Source organism: Urocampus carinirostris, chromosome 17 (genome assembly GCF_059441175.1).
Source record: "Urocampus carinirostris isolate Australia breed hairy pipefish chromosome 17, RoL_Ucar_1.0, whole genome shotgun sequence".
Lineage (NCBI taxonomy): Eukaryota > Metazoa > Chordata > Actinopteri > Syngnathiformes > Syngnathidae > Urocampus > Urocampus carinirostris.
The window spans coordinates 19,088,278-19,106,156 of NC_142365.1; the positions used below are offsets into that span (position 1 = coordinate 19,088,278).

The 17,879-nt window shown below is 39.5% G+C and overlaps 1 protein-coding gene across 1 annotated transcript; it reads right to left on the reverse strand.

Moving 5' to 3' along the window:
* Positions 1 to 5,294: 5,294 nt before the first annotated feature.
* On the reverse strand, positions 5,295 to 12,037 carry h3f3c (H3 histone, family 3C). Its single transcript, XM_088320912.1, has 4 exons — positions 11,889 to 12,037; positions 10,461 to 10,605; positions 7,153 to 7,306; positions 5,295 to 6,244 (listed from the first exon to the last, which is right to left on the reverse strand). Exons 2-4 carry the CDS (start codon positions 10,586 to 10,588, stop codon positions 6,116 to 6,118), a joined length of 411 nt encoding a protein of 136 aa, XP_088177038.1. The 5' UTR covers positions 10,589 to 10,605; positions 11,889 to 12,037; the 3' UTR covers positions 5,295 to 6,115.
* Positions 12,038 to 17,879: the final 5,842 nt, after the last annotated feature.

Consider the following 17,879-nt stretch of genomic DNA (forward strand, 5'->3'; position numbering starts at 1 on the left):
AAATGTATTGGTTTTTCACAAAATAGGCAGTAGAGGTGCCAGATGTATATCTGAGGATACTCTTAGCCTGGTGGTTAGCTGCTGAAGCTAGTTGAAGAGAATAAATCACTACAGTAACAGAGCCGGTTTAATTTGACCTGCTTTCATGCAACCGACTCAGGGTTAAATAAAAAACATATCGAGGCCTAATCCATTACCGTGGTTTTGTGCATACCCCAGGAGTTCATATCTCCTGAAGATGACTGAAACATGGTCCGGTTCGACTGATTTCAATATTTAGTCGAATTGCAGCATACCCAAAGATATTTCGTCCACACACTTTTTATCACCTGACCCTTTTTCCTGCTTGAGTGATAGTAAAACAAGATTTTATTCGTTGTTTCGAATGCATAGTGACCTTTTTTGAATATTTTCACGTCAAAGCAATTTTTATTTGTGTACTGGCATTGACTTAATCCCACTCTGTTGCACAACGTAATCTCTTCCGACCTCGTTCCCTCCCTGCGTGGTGTGATTGGTTAATCCCTGCCTCTGTGCATGCTGATTGGTTAACCTCTTGGAGAGGGCACATGCATTTGTGTGACCCCCCACGACACACGCAAAAACACACGAACACACAATGCTACTGTAATCCTGGTGAGGGAGCAGATGTGATGGGGGAGGGACACGAAGTGCAGAGGACGAGAGATATAAATTTAAGTGCACGTGCAAAATATGTTGCCTAACAATAACAGGCAGGATAACAATATTGTTTTATGGAATTTTACAGAATTGGTTTATCAATGAGACAACATTTGTATTTTGTCATGTATCGTGTCGTGTATTGTATCGCAATAAAATGTTATTCAAACGAGGAGGTGGTTAATTGGTTAATAGATGAGTAGATCGATCAACCGCAATGCCTTTCTTTATAACTGATCGACCAATAGATGAAAAGCTCAGGCAACTAAGGCGTCTCCTCAATTGAATAATATTTTGTTGTGACAAAATACACTACAGAATAAAAAACAACATACACGGAAAATACATACATGATTTTTACAAATGCAAGTACTGAACAACCAGGTATTTGAATGTTGGCCTTGAGTGCAGGACAGATTAATACTATATGCAAACTATTCTTTTTCATTGGGCATACACAAAGGGACACTGGGGATTAGAATGACACCAAATCTATAAATCCTTGATAGCAAGTTACCGCAGACGCCCTGTGTGGAGTTTGCATGTTCTTCCCGTGCTTGCGTGGGTTTTCTCCGGTTTCTTCCCACATTCCAAAAACATGTTTGTAAGGTTAATTGGCCAGTCCAAATTGTCCCTAGGTGTAAACGAGCGAGTGAGTTGTCTGTCCCTGTGTGCCCTGGCTGGCAACCAGTTCAGGGTTTCCCCTGCCCACTGCCCGAAGATAGCTGGGATGGTCTCCAGCACCCCTGTGACCCTACTGAGGATAATGAATGGATATATATCTCATCTCATCTCATCAGCCGTACCGCTTATCCTCATTAGGGTCGCGGGGGGGGGGGGGCTGGAGCCCATCCCAGCCATCTCCGGGCAGTGGGCAGGGGACACCCTGAACTGGTTGCCAGCCAATCGCAGGGCACACAGGGACAGACAATGCATTCGCTCATTCACACCTAGGGACAATTTGGACCGGCCAATTCACCTGAAATGCATGTTTTTGGAACGTGGGAGGAAACCGGAGTGCCCGGAGGAAACCCACGCAAGCACGGGGAGAACATACAAACTCCGCACAGGAAGTCTGGAGCTGGATTTGAACCCACGACAGGTTCCCATGACATGAAGTGTGCCGCACAAGCGCTAACCACTGCGCCGCCGTGGTGCCTATGGATATATATATATATATATATATATATATATATATATATATATATATATGCCCTGCGATTGGCTGGCAACCAGTTCAGGGTGTCCCCTGCCCACTGCCCGGAGATGGCTGGGATGGGCTCCAGCCCCCCCGCGACCCTAATGAGGATAAGCGGTACGGCTGATGAGATGAGATGAGATATATATATATATATATACACTTTTCCCTTTATATTTTCACCAACTTTGTTTGGCAGGCCGAATTTAAAACCCTGAAAGGCCGCACATGGCCCGCGGTCTGTAGTTTACCCACCTTTGCACAAGGAGAACATTCATAGTCCACAGTGGGAGTTAAAACTAGGACCACCGTGCTGCAACCTTATGTTTTAGAAATGAATATATGTAAAAGAGGCTACGTATTATCTTAAATATATATATATATATATATATATATATATATATATATATATATATATATATATATATATATATATTTTTTTTTTAATATATATATTTTCCTTTGAACTTTATTTTAGATTTTATTTTAAATGTAGAATATAAATGTATAAATAAATTTTGTGTCAGGACAAAATTGTTCTATTTATTCATTTAATGAAAAAAAATGTTTGAGATTGACATTGTGTCATTTTTGAGCGCTAGGTGTCGCTATCGTGCGTAATGCAACCAAAAATGATTGTTACAAGCAGAAGGAAAATTGAAAACTTTGTCGACTCAAAGTGACCAAACCATTTTTATTCAAATTCTTTTACCCATCCCTTAACAGCTCCCTCTAAGTGAGGTTCATGGTATGTCAAATCAATAGAGAATTCTCGAAATACAAGTAAAAAGCATATTTATACAGTTCATGTATTTTTGTTTGTTATTAAATCAATATTGTTTTTTAAAGGTACATTGTGTAATATTCGACCACTAGATGGCACTGTCTAATGCAAAGGAAAATCGGTGGCAAATGAGCCCAGCGTAGCAGCAAAATGTCATACAAGCATGGCAGCAACTATGAGGTATTGATTCTTCAAGAAATACACATTTCTCGACCTATGAATATTTATGAAAATTAACATTGGTGTGATAATTCATGTAGTTTTGCCCATTATTTAAGTCAATGTTTTTTTTTACCATATGAAAGTGTATACCAGTAGGAGGCAGAAAATATTAGACACTGTCACTTTAAATGAATGTAGTGTTTGTTTTTACCACTAGAAGGCGCTAAATACCAAACAATGTCCCTTTAACAAGTGTGTTCATTTATTTTACCGACTTAAACACAGGAGACTAAAAAGACAAATTATAAAATCAGTTGTAGTTCTATTGTTTTGTTCATTTTGAGTATTGTCTCATAATGTGGCTTTTTCAAACGTTTGTGTTAAAATAAGAAAATAACACCTGGCAAAATGTATTCTTTTTTTTTTTGTAAAAACATTGATAATCAGGAAAACATGTTACAATAAAATAGTTTTAAAAATAATATGTTTTACGAAAAGCCCAAAATACCCGAGAGCTTCATTCGTCATTGCAAGTCCTACTTATCTTATTTTTGTCATATTTGCATTCAATAGGATTTTACTGACCCCTGGTGGTTATTCTGCTTAATGTATTTTGAAAAGGAGCTGTTTTGATTTAAATCGCCCAACAACGTTTTTAGCGGAATTGTCAGAGCTTTAAATGTAATTAAACTTTGAAATATAATCGTTACTGTCACGTGAAAGCACCTCAGTTTTTTTTTCGAGAGAGAATGAATACACAATTGGATTATGACCAAAAACGAATTTGGGAGATTTCTCATTTCCCTGTAAACGATATTTTTTGACGAATTTAGGAAGTGAATACTTCTTAAATAACATAAACTACTGACGGGCAACGCCAATAATGAAGGGAAAATCATTTCAAATGAACAATTTTTTCACGTCAACGACGTTATGCAAAACCTCAAAAAACTAAATGCAAAATATGTTGGGTCATATTTTTCGAGTTTTCTTGGGTATTTTATAGTAGTTGCTAGCAACATTTGATACGTCATTTCTGTTTTCTAATGTTTTTTTATGGGATAAAAAAATGACATAAACTAGGATCTTAATATTACTCCATTCGGGCACATGTCTATGTATATTATTGTATTTTACAGCTGTTTTTGGAGCAAATATATAGTTTCCTTTTGTTAAAGGATTTTTATTTCGGCACTACAAAACAAAAACGGGGGCAGCACGGTGGAACAGTGGTTAGCGCTTGTGCGGCACAGTTCATGTCATGGGAAGCTGTTGTGGGTTCAAAACCAGACTTCCTGTGCGGAGTTTGTATGTTCTCCCCATGCTTGCGTGAGTTTCCTCCGGGCACTCCGGTTTCCTCCCACGTTCCAAAAACATGCATTTCAGGTGAATTGGCCGGTCCAAATTGTCCGTAGGTGAGAATGAGCGAATGAGTTGTCTGTCCCTTTGTGCCCTGCCGTTGGCCGGCAACCAGTTCGGGGTGTCCCCTGCCCATTGCCCGGAGATGGCTGGGATGGGCTCCAGCCCCCCTGCGACCCTAATGAGGATAAGCGGTACGGCTAATGAGATGAAAACAAAAACGAATTATCTCCATTATTGCAAACCCTTATTTTGTTTTGAATATTCCCGAAATATCTGTTAGCGATGATGGATATTTACAGAAGGTCTCCGTAGTGCAGTGGTTAGCACATTCAAAACATGTGTTGGCCTGGAGAGGGATGGGCGCCATCAGGCTGTATTTGCCAATGACACACCATGGGAAATGGTGACCCCAAATCCAGATTGCTTTGAAAAATTGAGTGGTTTAGAAAAGATGAAAGGCAAATTATATGTCATTTAATAAAAAGAGGTTCACTTTGTATGCAAACATATGGGACATTGTTTAATTTGATGATAAAACAATCCTCAAAGACAACAGGAACTGCAAAAATGTATCCTGACCTAATTGACAAAGAGAAACAGACATATGAAAGAGAGGTAACCTTGTTAAATATATTAAGGCGTCTCTTATTAAGCTAGGTGTAACGAAGTTGAAATTTGATTGTTTTGAGTTTTTTGAATTCTCACAAAATCTGTGTTTTTGTTGCATTACTGTGAACTCTGGTACCGCATTCATTTGTTAAGCCATTGGCGTGTGCAACTGTCTTTTTCGTTTGGCAATTTATGGGCTTCTGCGCTTGCCGTACCTTCAGCTATATCACCTCGTGCTGAAGATATATGCAGACGCCCTGACTTATTTGTATTGTTTATTGAATGCAGGCAATAAACCGAGTGACTGTGAACCCTTGTGTCGAGCATGATTGAGGGTTGTTACATAGGTAACATATTCAATAGTTCTTTAAGGCGTGTGGTTAAGGGATATCGTTTGTAGTTTATCTGACTGCTATTGTGATTGAGGTACATCACATAATATTTTACTAACATCTCAAAATCCTACTTGCAGGGAACCACACACACACACACACACACTTCTTTTCAACATTTATTTAATGCTACCATGAGACATTTTTAAAACAGAGCAGATTTGCTCATTCATATATATGAAAACCTTGAGCAATTACCGAAAATATGAAGGAAATCAATGAGTTTGTGGTGTGTGTATTACAAACTTGGGGTAGGGATCAAGTAAAATAATAAAACAGCTGTATGTTTTGCCAAATTGTGTTGTCAAAACAAAAAGGAAACCACTATGCCCCTTAGTGGAAACAATCCAAAACCCCTCCCCCTCAGATTTGCTTTCTCATGCGTTAACCTCCCAAGTGATGAATGGAATGATTAGCAACAACGAATAAAACACTGGCCATGCAAAATATTCAATCTTTATGTTTTTTTTTTCTTTTTGACTACAGTTGGTAGAAAGAAGAGGTCACACATGTGCACAAATAGACTGCCCGCACACATTTCAGAGGCAGCTGTGTGCTTTGAGGGCATCTTGCTTTTAGCCCGAGCTGAGAGGGACTCGGGGGGGAAAGCCGAACGAAGGACGAGGGGCCGAAGCGTCGGGACTAGTTTTATACAGCACCCTGCTGTGGAAGTTGCAGCTCCCCTTAAGCAGACTAGCTCCTCCGCTTGCCCCCCAAAAGGTGCCACTTTTGTCCGGACCCGAACCCCTCAAACCCGGTCTGATCTACACCACTTCAAAAAGGTACCCAAAAAGATTTTGTTAAAAAAAAAATACTTCAGAGAACAGACATCGATCGATATGATTCTACCTCTTAAAAGTCTACCAAGAAGCTGAGGAGGATAGTAGTAAGTGAGGAAAAAGAAAAGTAGAAAGTTGTTGTGTATTTCTAAGCACGTTCCCCGCGGATGCGGCGTGCCAGCTGGATGTCCTTGGGCATGATGGTGACCCTCTTTGCGTGGATGGCACACAGGTTGGTGTCCTCAAATAGTCCCACCAGGTAGGCTTCACTGGCCTCCTGGCAGAACAAAAACAGACACCAATCACATGACGCACTGAGAAGTTTCGAGTTTGGTAGACACTCAAAGAAAGAGAGAAGACACCAATGGATTTTGAACATGCAAGGAAAACAGGGGAGAGCCCCAATGGTAAATGGTCTGCATTTATATATTGCTTGCCAAGTTACTGAAGATCTCCCAAAGCGCTTTACAATGTGCTTAACACTGACACCCCAGGATCATTTTTCCATATGGACCACGCTTAAATAAAATTATAAATAATTAACCAAAATATCTAACAAAATTAACGGGTGGGCAAACTACCGCTTTTTACTCAGAGCGGTCAAGTAAAAATATTATTTATATATATATATATATATTTTTTTTTTAAGTGCCACTTTTGTCCCCAGTGTCCCTTATTGTGTGCTCCCCATGAAAACGTTTTTTAATGTACATTTTTTTCTATTCTGTCATGTATTTTTTAAATCAAGCTTTCTATCAAATCCCATGAAAAAAAACCACTTATGAGCTAGCCTTCTTTCATACTTAATTTTTTCAAAGTATAACATCCAACTTAAAGGGACACATTATACTACTTTGCTTAATTCTGAGTCTTTCAAACCTAATGAGATGTAATAGTCTATTTATAAACAATTATAAGATCAAATATATTCGAGTGTTTCATTCGAAGTGCGTATGGAAAAAAACATTTTTTCTCTTCTATTGTGGTATCAGATTCAAGACTCTGTATCAAATGAATTAATGAATCATCAATATTTTTTTCCTCTTAGTCCCGTACTTCGTCCAATTTTTTCAACCAAATGTGACCCGCAACTCAAAATGTTTTCCCAGCCCTGTCCCAAAGCTGAAAAAAAATAAATAAATATATGAACTATGTGAAACCAGGAAGATCCTGGGACAAACCGACCTGCAGAGCCCCAATGGCAGCGCTCTGAAAACGCAAGTCGGTCTTGAAGTCTTGCGCAATCTCTCGAACCAGCCGCTGAAAGGGGAGCTTACGGATCAGAAGCTCAGTCGATTTCTGGTAACGACGAATCTCTCGTAGAGCAACCGTGCCGGGCCTAAAAACAATACAGAGTTCTCCGTTAATCTGACTTTCTAGCGTGAAATAAAACCTTCAAAAACGGCACCCCACAAAGTTGGTGGTACAATTCATTTTTTGACAAATTATGAACTGTTGTCTAGAACGTGGGTCAAGAACCTTGCAAAATATTTAGATTTGTTCTCTAGTGAGAGCTACACTACATATTTCAAGACAAAACTAAACAAGGCTGGTAAACCGGGGATGTCGAACTCAGACATCAGGCGGTCCGAATCGAGAAAAAAAAACATCAACTTTAAAACTTAAGCTTGCTGTAGTATTCAAGTACAGTAGAACATCGGTTTTCGAACGCCTCTCAGTTCGAACAAATCGGTTCTCAACCAAAAATTTAGAGAAATTCTTGCTTTGCTTTTCGTTAAAAAAATCGGAGTTCGAACGCCGGTACGCTAGGGGCGATGCTGAGCGGCGTACGGGTGTAGATTGTCGCCACCCCTCGTGAAGAACTGTTGTCACGTGAGCGCGCACTTTTTTTGCTTTCGATTTGAATATCGGTGAACGGAGTGTTTTAACCCCTAATTATGCCTCGGAAGAAGGTCGGTGCAAGCAGCAAAGTTGCTACAGGTGAAAAAAGAAGATTAGTGCATACAACTATTGCATTTAAGAAAGAAATAATAGCAAAATATGAAGATGTGCGAGTTTCCCTTCTTTCGAGGGAATAGTGCATGGCTTCTGCAGACCACCACAAAGGTAAGAAATCCTATTCATAAATCTTTTCTTTATCCTTTAACCGCTCACCACTTGTTGTGGAGACCCGGGTGCTAAATGACCTGATTTTTTTATTTTTACACATTCATGTTAGCGTAATCTTTCGTACGGAAGATTACGCTAACGCGAACGTACGATTAGCCTGGGTTAGCTTCATCTTTACGTTCGTGGTAAACATCCAGGGTGTTGGAACGGATTAAAACGATTTTACATTACTTTTAATGGGAAAAATGATTTTCTGTGATCGACCAAATCGGTTTTCGAACAGGGTTCTGGAACGGATTATGGTCGAGAACCAAGGTTCCACTGTATTATGCTCTATCATTCAGCCTACTCTAGTAGCAATTACACTACATATTATAACCATGGATGACAAAAGATATTTTCTAAGCATAACCCATTTATTCACAAACAATGGGGAAAAAAATGAATTTCATGTTCGGCATTGAATGCGTTAACTAGACTAACAGTTGCGTGATTGCAGTTTCACACCTGAACCAACAACAAATTCGAGTGGGAGCTATGAAAAAAATGTTTTTGCCTTAATTGTCATCCTGGTTTGAAATGAATGAAAACAAAATGCAAAATAACAGTTTTAGCAGTGCATGGGTGATAAGACTAGATATCATCAGGTCAAACTACTAGGCTGGGCCTACTCAAGCTGATAATATATCCTTTATTTCCTTCTAGCAACGAGAGGGAGCATTTGGTTTGCATTTATTTTAAAAAACATAACTTTCGATAGAAATGACCTAGAAACTTGCTTCTTTTTTTACATACTCAGAAATCCATAGCTGGGACTGAATTCATTATCAAACAGGCTGTCTGCCCGCCGTCTGTATGTTAGACATACCTGTGCTAAACCTTATCTCAAGACAAAAACTAAGTGCATTTTGTTTCACTGTGTGATGTTTGATGATTTCGTCAAACATATGAGATGAGAATATATCAGAGCCTTTGTCTCCTAACAACAATATCCCAGTTAAAATGTGTCTCACTCCCACAGTTATGATCGTTAATGTTCATTTTGACCATCATTTTTGACATAATGATTTCAAAACTAGGTACGAGCAGAGACCTTTTGTAAAAATGTCACAAAATACTGCAAAAAAGATAAGGATGTATTAACCTTTAACGATGGGACATGGTCACAGTTTTATTCTAACGTGCGCAGACTACATGCTTAAAAAAATTATCCAGGAAATGGTCAAAGGCAGTCACACTCGCATGCCAATTCTGTTGCATCTCATTGGCTGGTAAAAATAATGGCATTTCTTTTTACCAACCTTTAAGGTAGAAAAGTGCTACAGTGCTCCTGCTGCTAGTGGTAAAAATGTATTACAGTGGGACCTTGCTACTTTGCGCTTCGACGTTCGCGGCCTGTAATAGTAAAAAAAAATCAATTGAAAAAAATAAAAAATTAATAATAATGAAAAATATTACATTCAAATTAGAAATTACATTATTTTCAAAAAAATTAGTAATTGCATCATTTTACAAAATTTTAAAACACAAAGAAATGCACGTATACGCCAAGCGTCACGGCCATAAACGCAAGCTCATTGGCCAGCACTCGCTGAATACTCGTCTCTCCATTGGCCCATTCACTACAGTATCCCACGCATATCTCGTACATATACTGTACAGCACAATACAGTACGCTTCTCGCCATCACTGTAGCCTTTGTCTTTTAAAGTCCTCGTGATGGCTCCTAAACGGTCTTCATCCCTTGGTGCAGATTGTGAACCGAAGAAAAAGCGAAAGATGCTAACAATTACCGAAAAAGTGAGTTTATTGGACAAATTGAAAGCAGGAAATAGCTACGCTAGCATAGCCCGACAAGATCCATTACGCCGCCTCCTGCAGCTTCCCCTGCATTGTCTGCGCCGTCATCCGAGGAGCGGTAAAGCTCTTCCGGCCCCTGTGCAGTCATTCATCGTTATTACCTCATCGTACTGCACAGGTCTTATTATCAACCATGCTTAAAATAACTTATTGTAAGAGGTAAATTAAGTTTTGTTTTATTGTTTAACAAGAATCTCTCTCTCTAACCGTATTCCATATGGTGTACTGTATTGTACTGTATACAGGGGGGGTGTACTGCAAAGGTTTTTTTTTGAAGGGGAGTCACTACTTCGCAGATTTTCACTTTTTGCGGGTGGTTTTGGTCCCCATTAACCGGGTCTAAAAAATAATAATAAAAAAAATTAAAGGTGCGCTGCTACTTCGCTGATTTTCACTTATAGCAGGTGGTTTTGGTCCCCCATTAACCGCGATAACCGAGGTCCCACTGTAATGTACTACTGCCTTCAAGGCGATAAAATAGTGGACTTTATCTCCAAGCCAGATGTACTCGTGAAAAGAGCCGTACGTTCCTGACCCCTGGTCTGAACAAATGGCCCTCTTACCTGTAACGATGAGGCTTTTTGACGCCACCAGTTGAGGGGGCGCTCTTGCGAGCAGCCTTGGTAGCCAGCTGCTTACGAGGAGCCTTTCCTCCTGTGGATTTACGGGCAGTTTGCTTGGTACGAGCCATAACAACAAAGTATCAACCTGGGAGATTTAACAAAAGTAAACATGGTATTAGACATTAATGCAACGGGAGAAAAAAAGCAGGGCTTCAATAATTTGTGGACTTGGCGACATATATAAAAAATAGAAATAGTTGACAATGAATTTCCTTGTCGACTTTTGTCGCTGGACACCTTTTTTCATCTCTACATAAATATAATCGCTGCCGAGAGTAGGTCATGCCACGCCTGGAAAGGTAACATAAACATAAGGAAATGGTGACGTCAACATCAACTAACATCAAGTACACATAGGGCTGCACGATTAACCAAAATCGAATTGATATCGCGATGTGACGTAGTGCGATAGTGTAACCGCAAAACACAGCAGTTTTTTTCAAGGATTAATAGTTTCAGTTTGTTATTTGAGTGATATAGTTTTTGTCCAACGAGAATTGTCATGTTTCATGGTTTAGCACTGCCGACCAATCAGAAGCAGGTTTTAAATGACACCAGCCAATAAAGGCGAGACAAAGTTTGCAAGACGTGTGTGCACGACTGTGATATTTTCTGTTTTTTTTTGTCTAGTATTCAAATCAATGTATTTTATTTACTGAATTAACATTTTTTGTACCACTAGGAGGCACTTATGATTACACACTGTCCCTTTAGGACTCCTAACGCTCCCCATATCTATGCGGCAATAATGTTTTATTTTCAAACAATTGGCTCTTTTGAAAAACCTTATTCATATAAATATGAAGTAATTATTTTTTGTTTTTGGTTAAATTGGTCAACGTTGAAGGATTAAACCAATCCACTTTTTATTCCTGAAACTGGCTAATAGACTGAGCCGCTTTGAACCCAGCCAATAAGCGTCGGCCTGTGTTGGAAACCAACCAATGAGATGTCATGTTGCTGTCGTTGGGGGCGGAACGCGACAATATAGCTGGTTTCTTGACTGCAGGGTTTATGGCTTCATATGAAACGTTTAATTGTGTTTACATTAAACGCGCCTACCACTCCCCCAACGATTCACTATCATTTAAACTACTACTAAAACCTAAATGACAAGTGCTCGTGCTAATTAAACTATAAAAGCGGTTGCTAATGTGAAGCTTATTTTTCCAAAATCGTCGATAAAAAGAACACCATCGGCTGAGAAGCCGCTTCGTCTCGGCTGCTCAGGGGGGCAGCTTTTTCCGCTTGATCGTATACGTTGAAATTGTATCCCTCTTTAAGCCCACATCTGTGTATTTAACCGACAAACTAGTCACATAAGACATAAAAATTAACTCTATAAAAAACTTATCGAATTGGACTCACCGCGGCTAGTTTATAGCGTTATATCCTCGCTTGTTGTTATGTCGGATAGTTTCTATCTTGCACACAATGGAAGCGCGGGGAGCAAAATGGCGCCCTTGTCAACCATATATCCCACAATGCAACAGTCGGCAAATGTAAACAAACAAATCTTCATTTACCTGCAGTGCTCAACACAATTTAAATTCTAAAATTTGTTTTTAGGAAAGTGTTTTTTTCTACGCCATTCGTGAAAATAAAACGAGAACACGAGCTAAACGCCCCAATGCAAGAATTCTCATAGTCATCATAGTCTGTCATTTGCTCCCTTTGTTAATTATTTTATTTCCTCTTATTAAAGTGATACCTTAAATCTAAATCATACAAAATGTGAGAAAAATCGTACATGTTTTTTGGCTATATATTATGTGACACATTATATATGTCATTGATATATTCCAATTATTTTCTAAGATTATGCATTTTAACGTGTCTGTCTCGTTTTTGACTTCTGAGCTCCGACGTCATGTGAAGCACTCAAAAAGGTTTTGAATTAGTCAAAAAGGTTGATTGTTTTAAGCCTCGTTTTAGTAATTTTGTGTTGCAGGTGGGTGCAGCAATGGTATAACGAAATTGTAAATATGCTTAATTGCTGCTAAAATTATCGAGAAAAAATGTTCAAACCTCACATTGTTTTTTGCTGTTAATAGTGTCAATAAAATTGTTCCAAAAAAAAAAAAAAAATGTAGAGCAGCCAAAATGGGGCGATTCAGCAAAAATAACAGAGCTAACAGGGGTCGGGTGGGTGCAGACGATTCTTCTTTATGGCTGCGTCCTAGGCCCACCGCTCGCAGATTGTGTGGTATCTGCAGCCATTTGGATTATCGTTCCTAAAAACTATCAGAACGGATGTGTCTTTACTACAAGAATGCTGCATCCCCTTTCTCAAAAAATTAAAAACAGTGGGAAGAGAGGGGGGAACCGAGGCTACACTGTGGGGGTCCCGGCAGCAACGGCCTGGGTTGTGGAAAGTAGAAGTAAGAAGGGAGAGGACCCACACAGAGGACTGGAGGATGCTGCTTGGGAGGGTGGGATGGCAGAGCTATGCCTTTGCACAATAGTATTGCCCTTTACACGTTGGTTAACTACTGTTAAAAGATAATAACTCTGAAATTGTTTGATTGATGTTGAAAATGTCAGGAAAAAATGTTAAAACTTCATATCGTCACGTCATATTGTCAGATATAACAAAATTGTGAATATGCTTAATGGCTGTTGAGATTGTCGTGTTTGTTTTGCTGCTGTTGGTGTCGGTGGATTTGTTCAGACCAAAAACAATCGACTTTGGCCTGGACGGATCTATTGACACTAACAAAGATGTTATATAACGAAATTGTGAATATGCTTGATTGCTATTAAGATTTTCGAGAAGGGTTGTTCAAACCTCACATTGTGTTTGCTGTTAAACGTCATGTTGAAATATAATATTGTGAATGTGCTTGATTGCTGTTGAGATTGTCAAGATTGTTTTCTGTTATTAGTGTCAATAAATTTCTTCAAACCCCCCAAAAAAAAAAAACGGGTTAAACCCGCCGGGACACGGCAGGCTCACTGGCTGCTAAAAATTGCTAACTGGGACCGATTACAAAAAAACAGCAGTAAGCACCCAGGATAACCGCGAGCCAACGACAAAAAAATTACCAGCAAGAAACAAACCGACCCGGGTGAGAAAAACTGAGCACAGCAAGCAAGTCACCTAGCTGAATGCTAAGGGGACTAATCTAGACCAAAACAAATACTGGAAGTCTTTGGAAGCCCTCACGTTAACCGGGAACTATCATTATTATATTAATTGCAAAAAATGTGAATAACAAGGAAGGAAAAAAAATCATAGTCACATACCTAGGAGGAAGTAAAGGCAAAAAGGGAACGCACACTGTATAAAACAGCAGGAAGACTTGCCATACACAGCTTGAGGTGTTCAAAGCAAGCACTTCAGGCGAAGCAGTCACAAGTCTCCTAGCGACACATTGAGCAAATTTCCAATTACAAGCGTAATAAGCGCTATTCATTCGCTGATCACGACAATCACCGTCTGTTTTTCAACAGGGCGCGCCATTGTTTTTGACATTCAGTGTAGTCAAAGATCTAGGGGATATGAGATCCAACGGTCTACTTTGTAAATTATTTCTTTGAGATCCATGTCGCGTGGAATATTTCGAAACATATCTGCATGATTGTGGGGAGGAACACTAAACATTCTGTGCCTAATAAAAAAAAATGGTGTCATTTCTTATCCCTTGAAGCGACAATTAGCCATAGAATACCGCGGCAATGATAGCAATCTACAGTGACGTCTGCTACAGTGACTGAAACGTTCCGGATAAGACCCAAAATGGGAAAGATGACAAATTTTTACACATTACCTATGTATTATTTTTATTGATTTTCACTATCTATGCCAAGTCTGCGATTGGCTGGTAACCAGTTCAGGGTGTCCCCTGTCCACTGCCCGGAGATGGCTGGGATGGGCTCCAACCCCCCCTGCGACCCTAATAAGGATAAGCGGTACAGCTAATGAGATGAGAGATGAGACTATGTATTCTGTACTGTTTCCCAATGCTAAATCTATGGCACCCTGGTCATCCTGGAAGGGGGATTACAACACCTTGAGGTTTCTTATTTTCCTCATGCTGAAGTTTTGAGTTTTTCTTTGCCCGCATGTTTGTTCAAAATCAGGGGATTGTTGGATTGTAACCTGTACATTCCCTTGAGGTATTTTGTGATTAAGGGCTATACAAATAAATGTGACTTGACATGAGATCAGTCTAACAAATCAAACCAGTTTTAAAAAATATATGGATATCATCTGCACCGCTTATCCTCAATAGGGTCGTGGGGGTGCTGGAGCCCATTCAAACCATATTCAAGGACACCCTGAACTGGTTGCCAGACAGTCTCAGCGCAATTTGGTTATATTTGTTACACAATTAGAAATGACCCCAAAAATGTATAAAATACTGGAAAATTTTAAAAGTTGACAGGTAAGAATTCTGGCATGTGACCTGATAAATATTAACAGCTGATGAAGCCTTAAAAGAACAAGTTTGATGACCAATTTCATCAGATTTTGCAAATGACAAAAGCTTTAACTGTCAACAAATCATAATATATCAGCATATGTTTGTTCGGAAAGAAAACTTGAATGGCACAAAAAAAACATTGCTCAGTGACATCCATCCATCCATTATCTGCACCCCTTATCCTCAGTGGGGTCGCGGGGGTGCAGGAGCCCATCCCAGCTATCTTCGGGCAGTGGGCAGGGGACAGCCTGAACTGGTTGCCAGCCAATCGCAGGGCACACAGAGACCGACAACTCACTCGCTCATTCACACTGAAGGACAATTTGGACCGGACAATTAACCTGACATGCATGTTTTTGGAATGTGGGAGGAAACCGGAGTGCCCAGAGGAAACCCACGCAAGCACGGGGAGAACATGCAAACTCCACACAGGAGGTTCGATCTCATGACCTCAGAACTGTGCCGCACACACGCTACCCGCTGCACCGCCGTGCTGCGCTCAGGGACATATTTATTTTTAATTTTATCATAAGCAAGGGGGTATATATTGTTAGAGGTGTAATTTAAAAATCAAATCTTAACTTTTTACAATTATGTATGCGTTAACAATGCCCAACTAAGTTTAAAGAGCCTTTATGGTTTATTTTCCACCACACCTCTGTGCTTCAACCGTACTTTTTGCAAAGCTGATCGGGGTGGAAAAAATAGGTTTCAGGAATGGGGCCTGGGGGATGCGCTGGAGTGTGATGCTCGTTCCTGCAAGTTTTTTTTTCTATTCGTAAGTTTAGCATAAAAACTGAGAAAGTAAAAAAAAGGCCTCCTTCAGATAATATCCAAACGCCAACCCAATCCCCAAGAAAGATGAAAAAAGTTTATTTAAGAGTAAGAAAGTAAGAAATGCTCATACTTGTACTTTCATCATGAATGAGTGGACACAAGCCAGTATATGGCAGCTGTGAGTATAACAGTTAGGCTCCTTTAAAATATGTGTAGGTTGAGACATTAGCATCATCTTACATAACATGAGCCTCGCCTGAAAGGAACGGACATAATTGTCCCCCACCTTGCTACTACGGGTATCCAAACACTTTGAAAAGACTGGGCAAAACAGTGTTTTAGTCTGAGTCTAGTTTGTATTCTTCCTTGTGCTTTTAAGAAGTTGTTTTTGATTGCAGGGATGAGCATCATATTACTAGTCAAATAATAAACTGTCCCTGTAAAGAGGGATTTAAAACAAATCTAAACTAAATAAACCGCCGAAACAGGTCCTAAAAAGCAAAATGCAAGCCTAGCGCTTTTTCCTGCCTGATGAATATTTACTTAATACTACCTAAGAAAAATCAAAATATACTCTACAACTCTCATTTTGACTTTTCAATTTGTACCAATAAAGGAGAAAGCTTAATTCAAAACTCAAATCAGCTCCTTAACCAATGGCAGAGATGATCAATTTCTTAAGGCCAATCCCCAAATCTTGAAATATCAGATGCTAATACCAATTACATTAGCACACAAAATGTATTGCCTCTGGAAAATACAACCAATGTGTATAATCTAAAATAAATATCTTTAAATCTATGTCTAAATATTGCAATTATTAAAGACCCGATTGTTAAATGGCTACTAAACGGCAGTCAATTCTGCTGCCAAGCAGTCTGCATTTATATAACGCTTTTCAAGTCAATGAGGACCTCCCAAAGCGCTTTACAATGTGCTTCACACTTTTCCCTTTTACACAATAACCGATAGAAGCGTCAGCCATGCAGGGCAACTACCCGATATCGGGGGTATTAGGGATTCAGTGTCTTCCCCAAGGACACTTCGACATATAACACAGAGGAGCTGGGAATCAAACCTGCGACCCCTTGATCCCAAGATGAGCGCTTTACCACCTGAGCCAATGCTGCCCAGCTATTAGTCAGCTATAAGTGTCCATAAAAAAGGTCAGTAGCAATACCTGCTTTTGCCATTATAAACATCTCACACATATTTACATAAATGTGTTTTGGAATATGTTCTGCACTATTATGGGAATAAAGTAGCAGCTGGCCTGGAGAGGGCTCGGCACTACCAGGCGGTACTTGACCAAGACACACCACAGAAAACGGTGCCTCTCCAACCCTAGTGGTTAAGGGATCCAAACAACCTAGTAAAAATGACACCATCGGTACCAAGTGCTCCATTATTGACCAATTATACCCGTTTACTAAAGCTGTGTCATGATTTGGTGTTATCAGATGAGAGCAACTATAATGCCACTGTTTCCAGGGTTCTTACACCCTTTTCATGACCAAATTCAAGCACTTTTTAAAGACTTTCAAGGCAGTTTTTCAATTTCTTCAGTACCGTTAAAAGAAAAAAAAACAGTGTGAATCATGTATTTTACAGAGCCCCAAATATATCTGGGATTTTAATCTCGTGTGTGCATTAATCAAGACATGATTTTTGTATATCTTGAGTCAATCTTGAATACATGTTTTTGTGATCTCTCCCCATATAGTGTACATGTAGGATAAAAATGACTACTACTAATAATATGTAGGTTACATTTTCAGTTGCAAGAAGTTCTTTTCATTCAATTGTACCACTGGGATATAGGACTTAAATTCTTTGAATGGTCCATAATTGATATGTAATCCTTGCACTAATACACATTTCATAGTGCCCTGTTGAAGTGTAGCATGCACCTGTCTTCTTGGGCAATGCCGTACAAACTAATACCAGCTGTCATTCATCACAGGGGAAGAAGAAATGCGATGGCAAAGCGAAGCAACCAGAGAGCAGTGTCTGCATCATTTTTAAGCAGGCTTGTTGAGACACAGTAACAATTCCAAGCATTTACAAGCACTTCACCCAAAATTCAAGCATTTTTTAATCCTTGAAAACAGAACACTAAAATTCAAGCATTTTCAAAGATTTTAAGCACCCGTCC

Bases quoted from the DNA above. Each gene is read 5' to 3' on its own strand.
- h3f3c (XM_088320912.1), bottom strand. From the start codon at position 10,588: ATGGCTCGTACCAAGCAAACTGCCCGTAAATCCACAGGAGGAAAGGCT. The intron at 7,307-10,460 runs GTAAGAGGGCCA...TATTGTTTTTAG, and splicing joins AAAAAGCCTCATCGTTACAG to GCCCGGCACGGTTGCTCTAC. The intron at 6,245-7,152 runs GTCGGTTTGTCC...TTGTTCTGCCAG, and splicing joins CTGCCATTGGGGCTCTGCAG to GAGGCCAGTGAAGCCTACCT.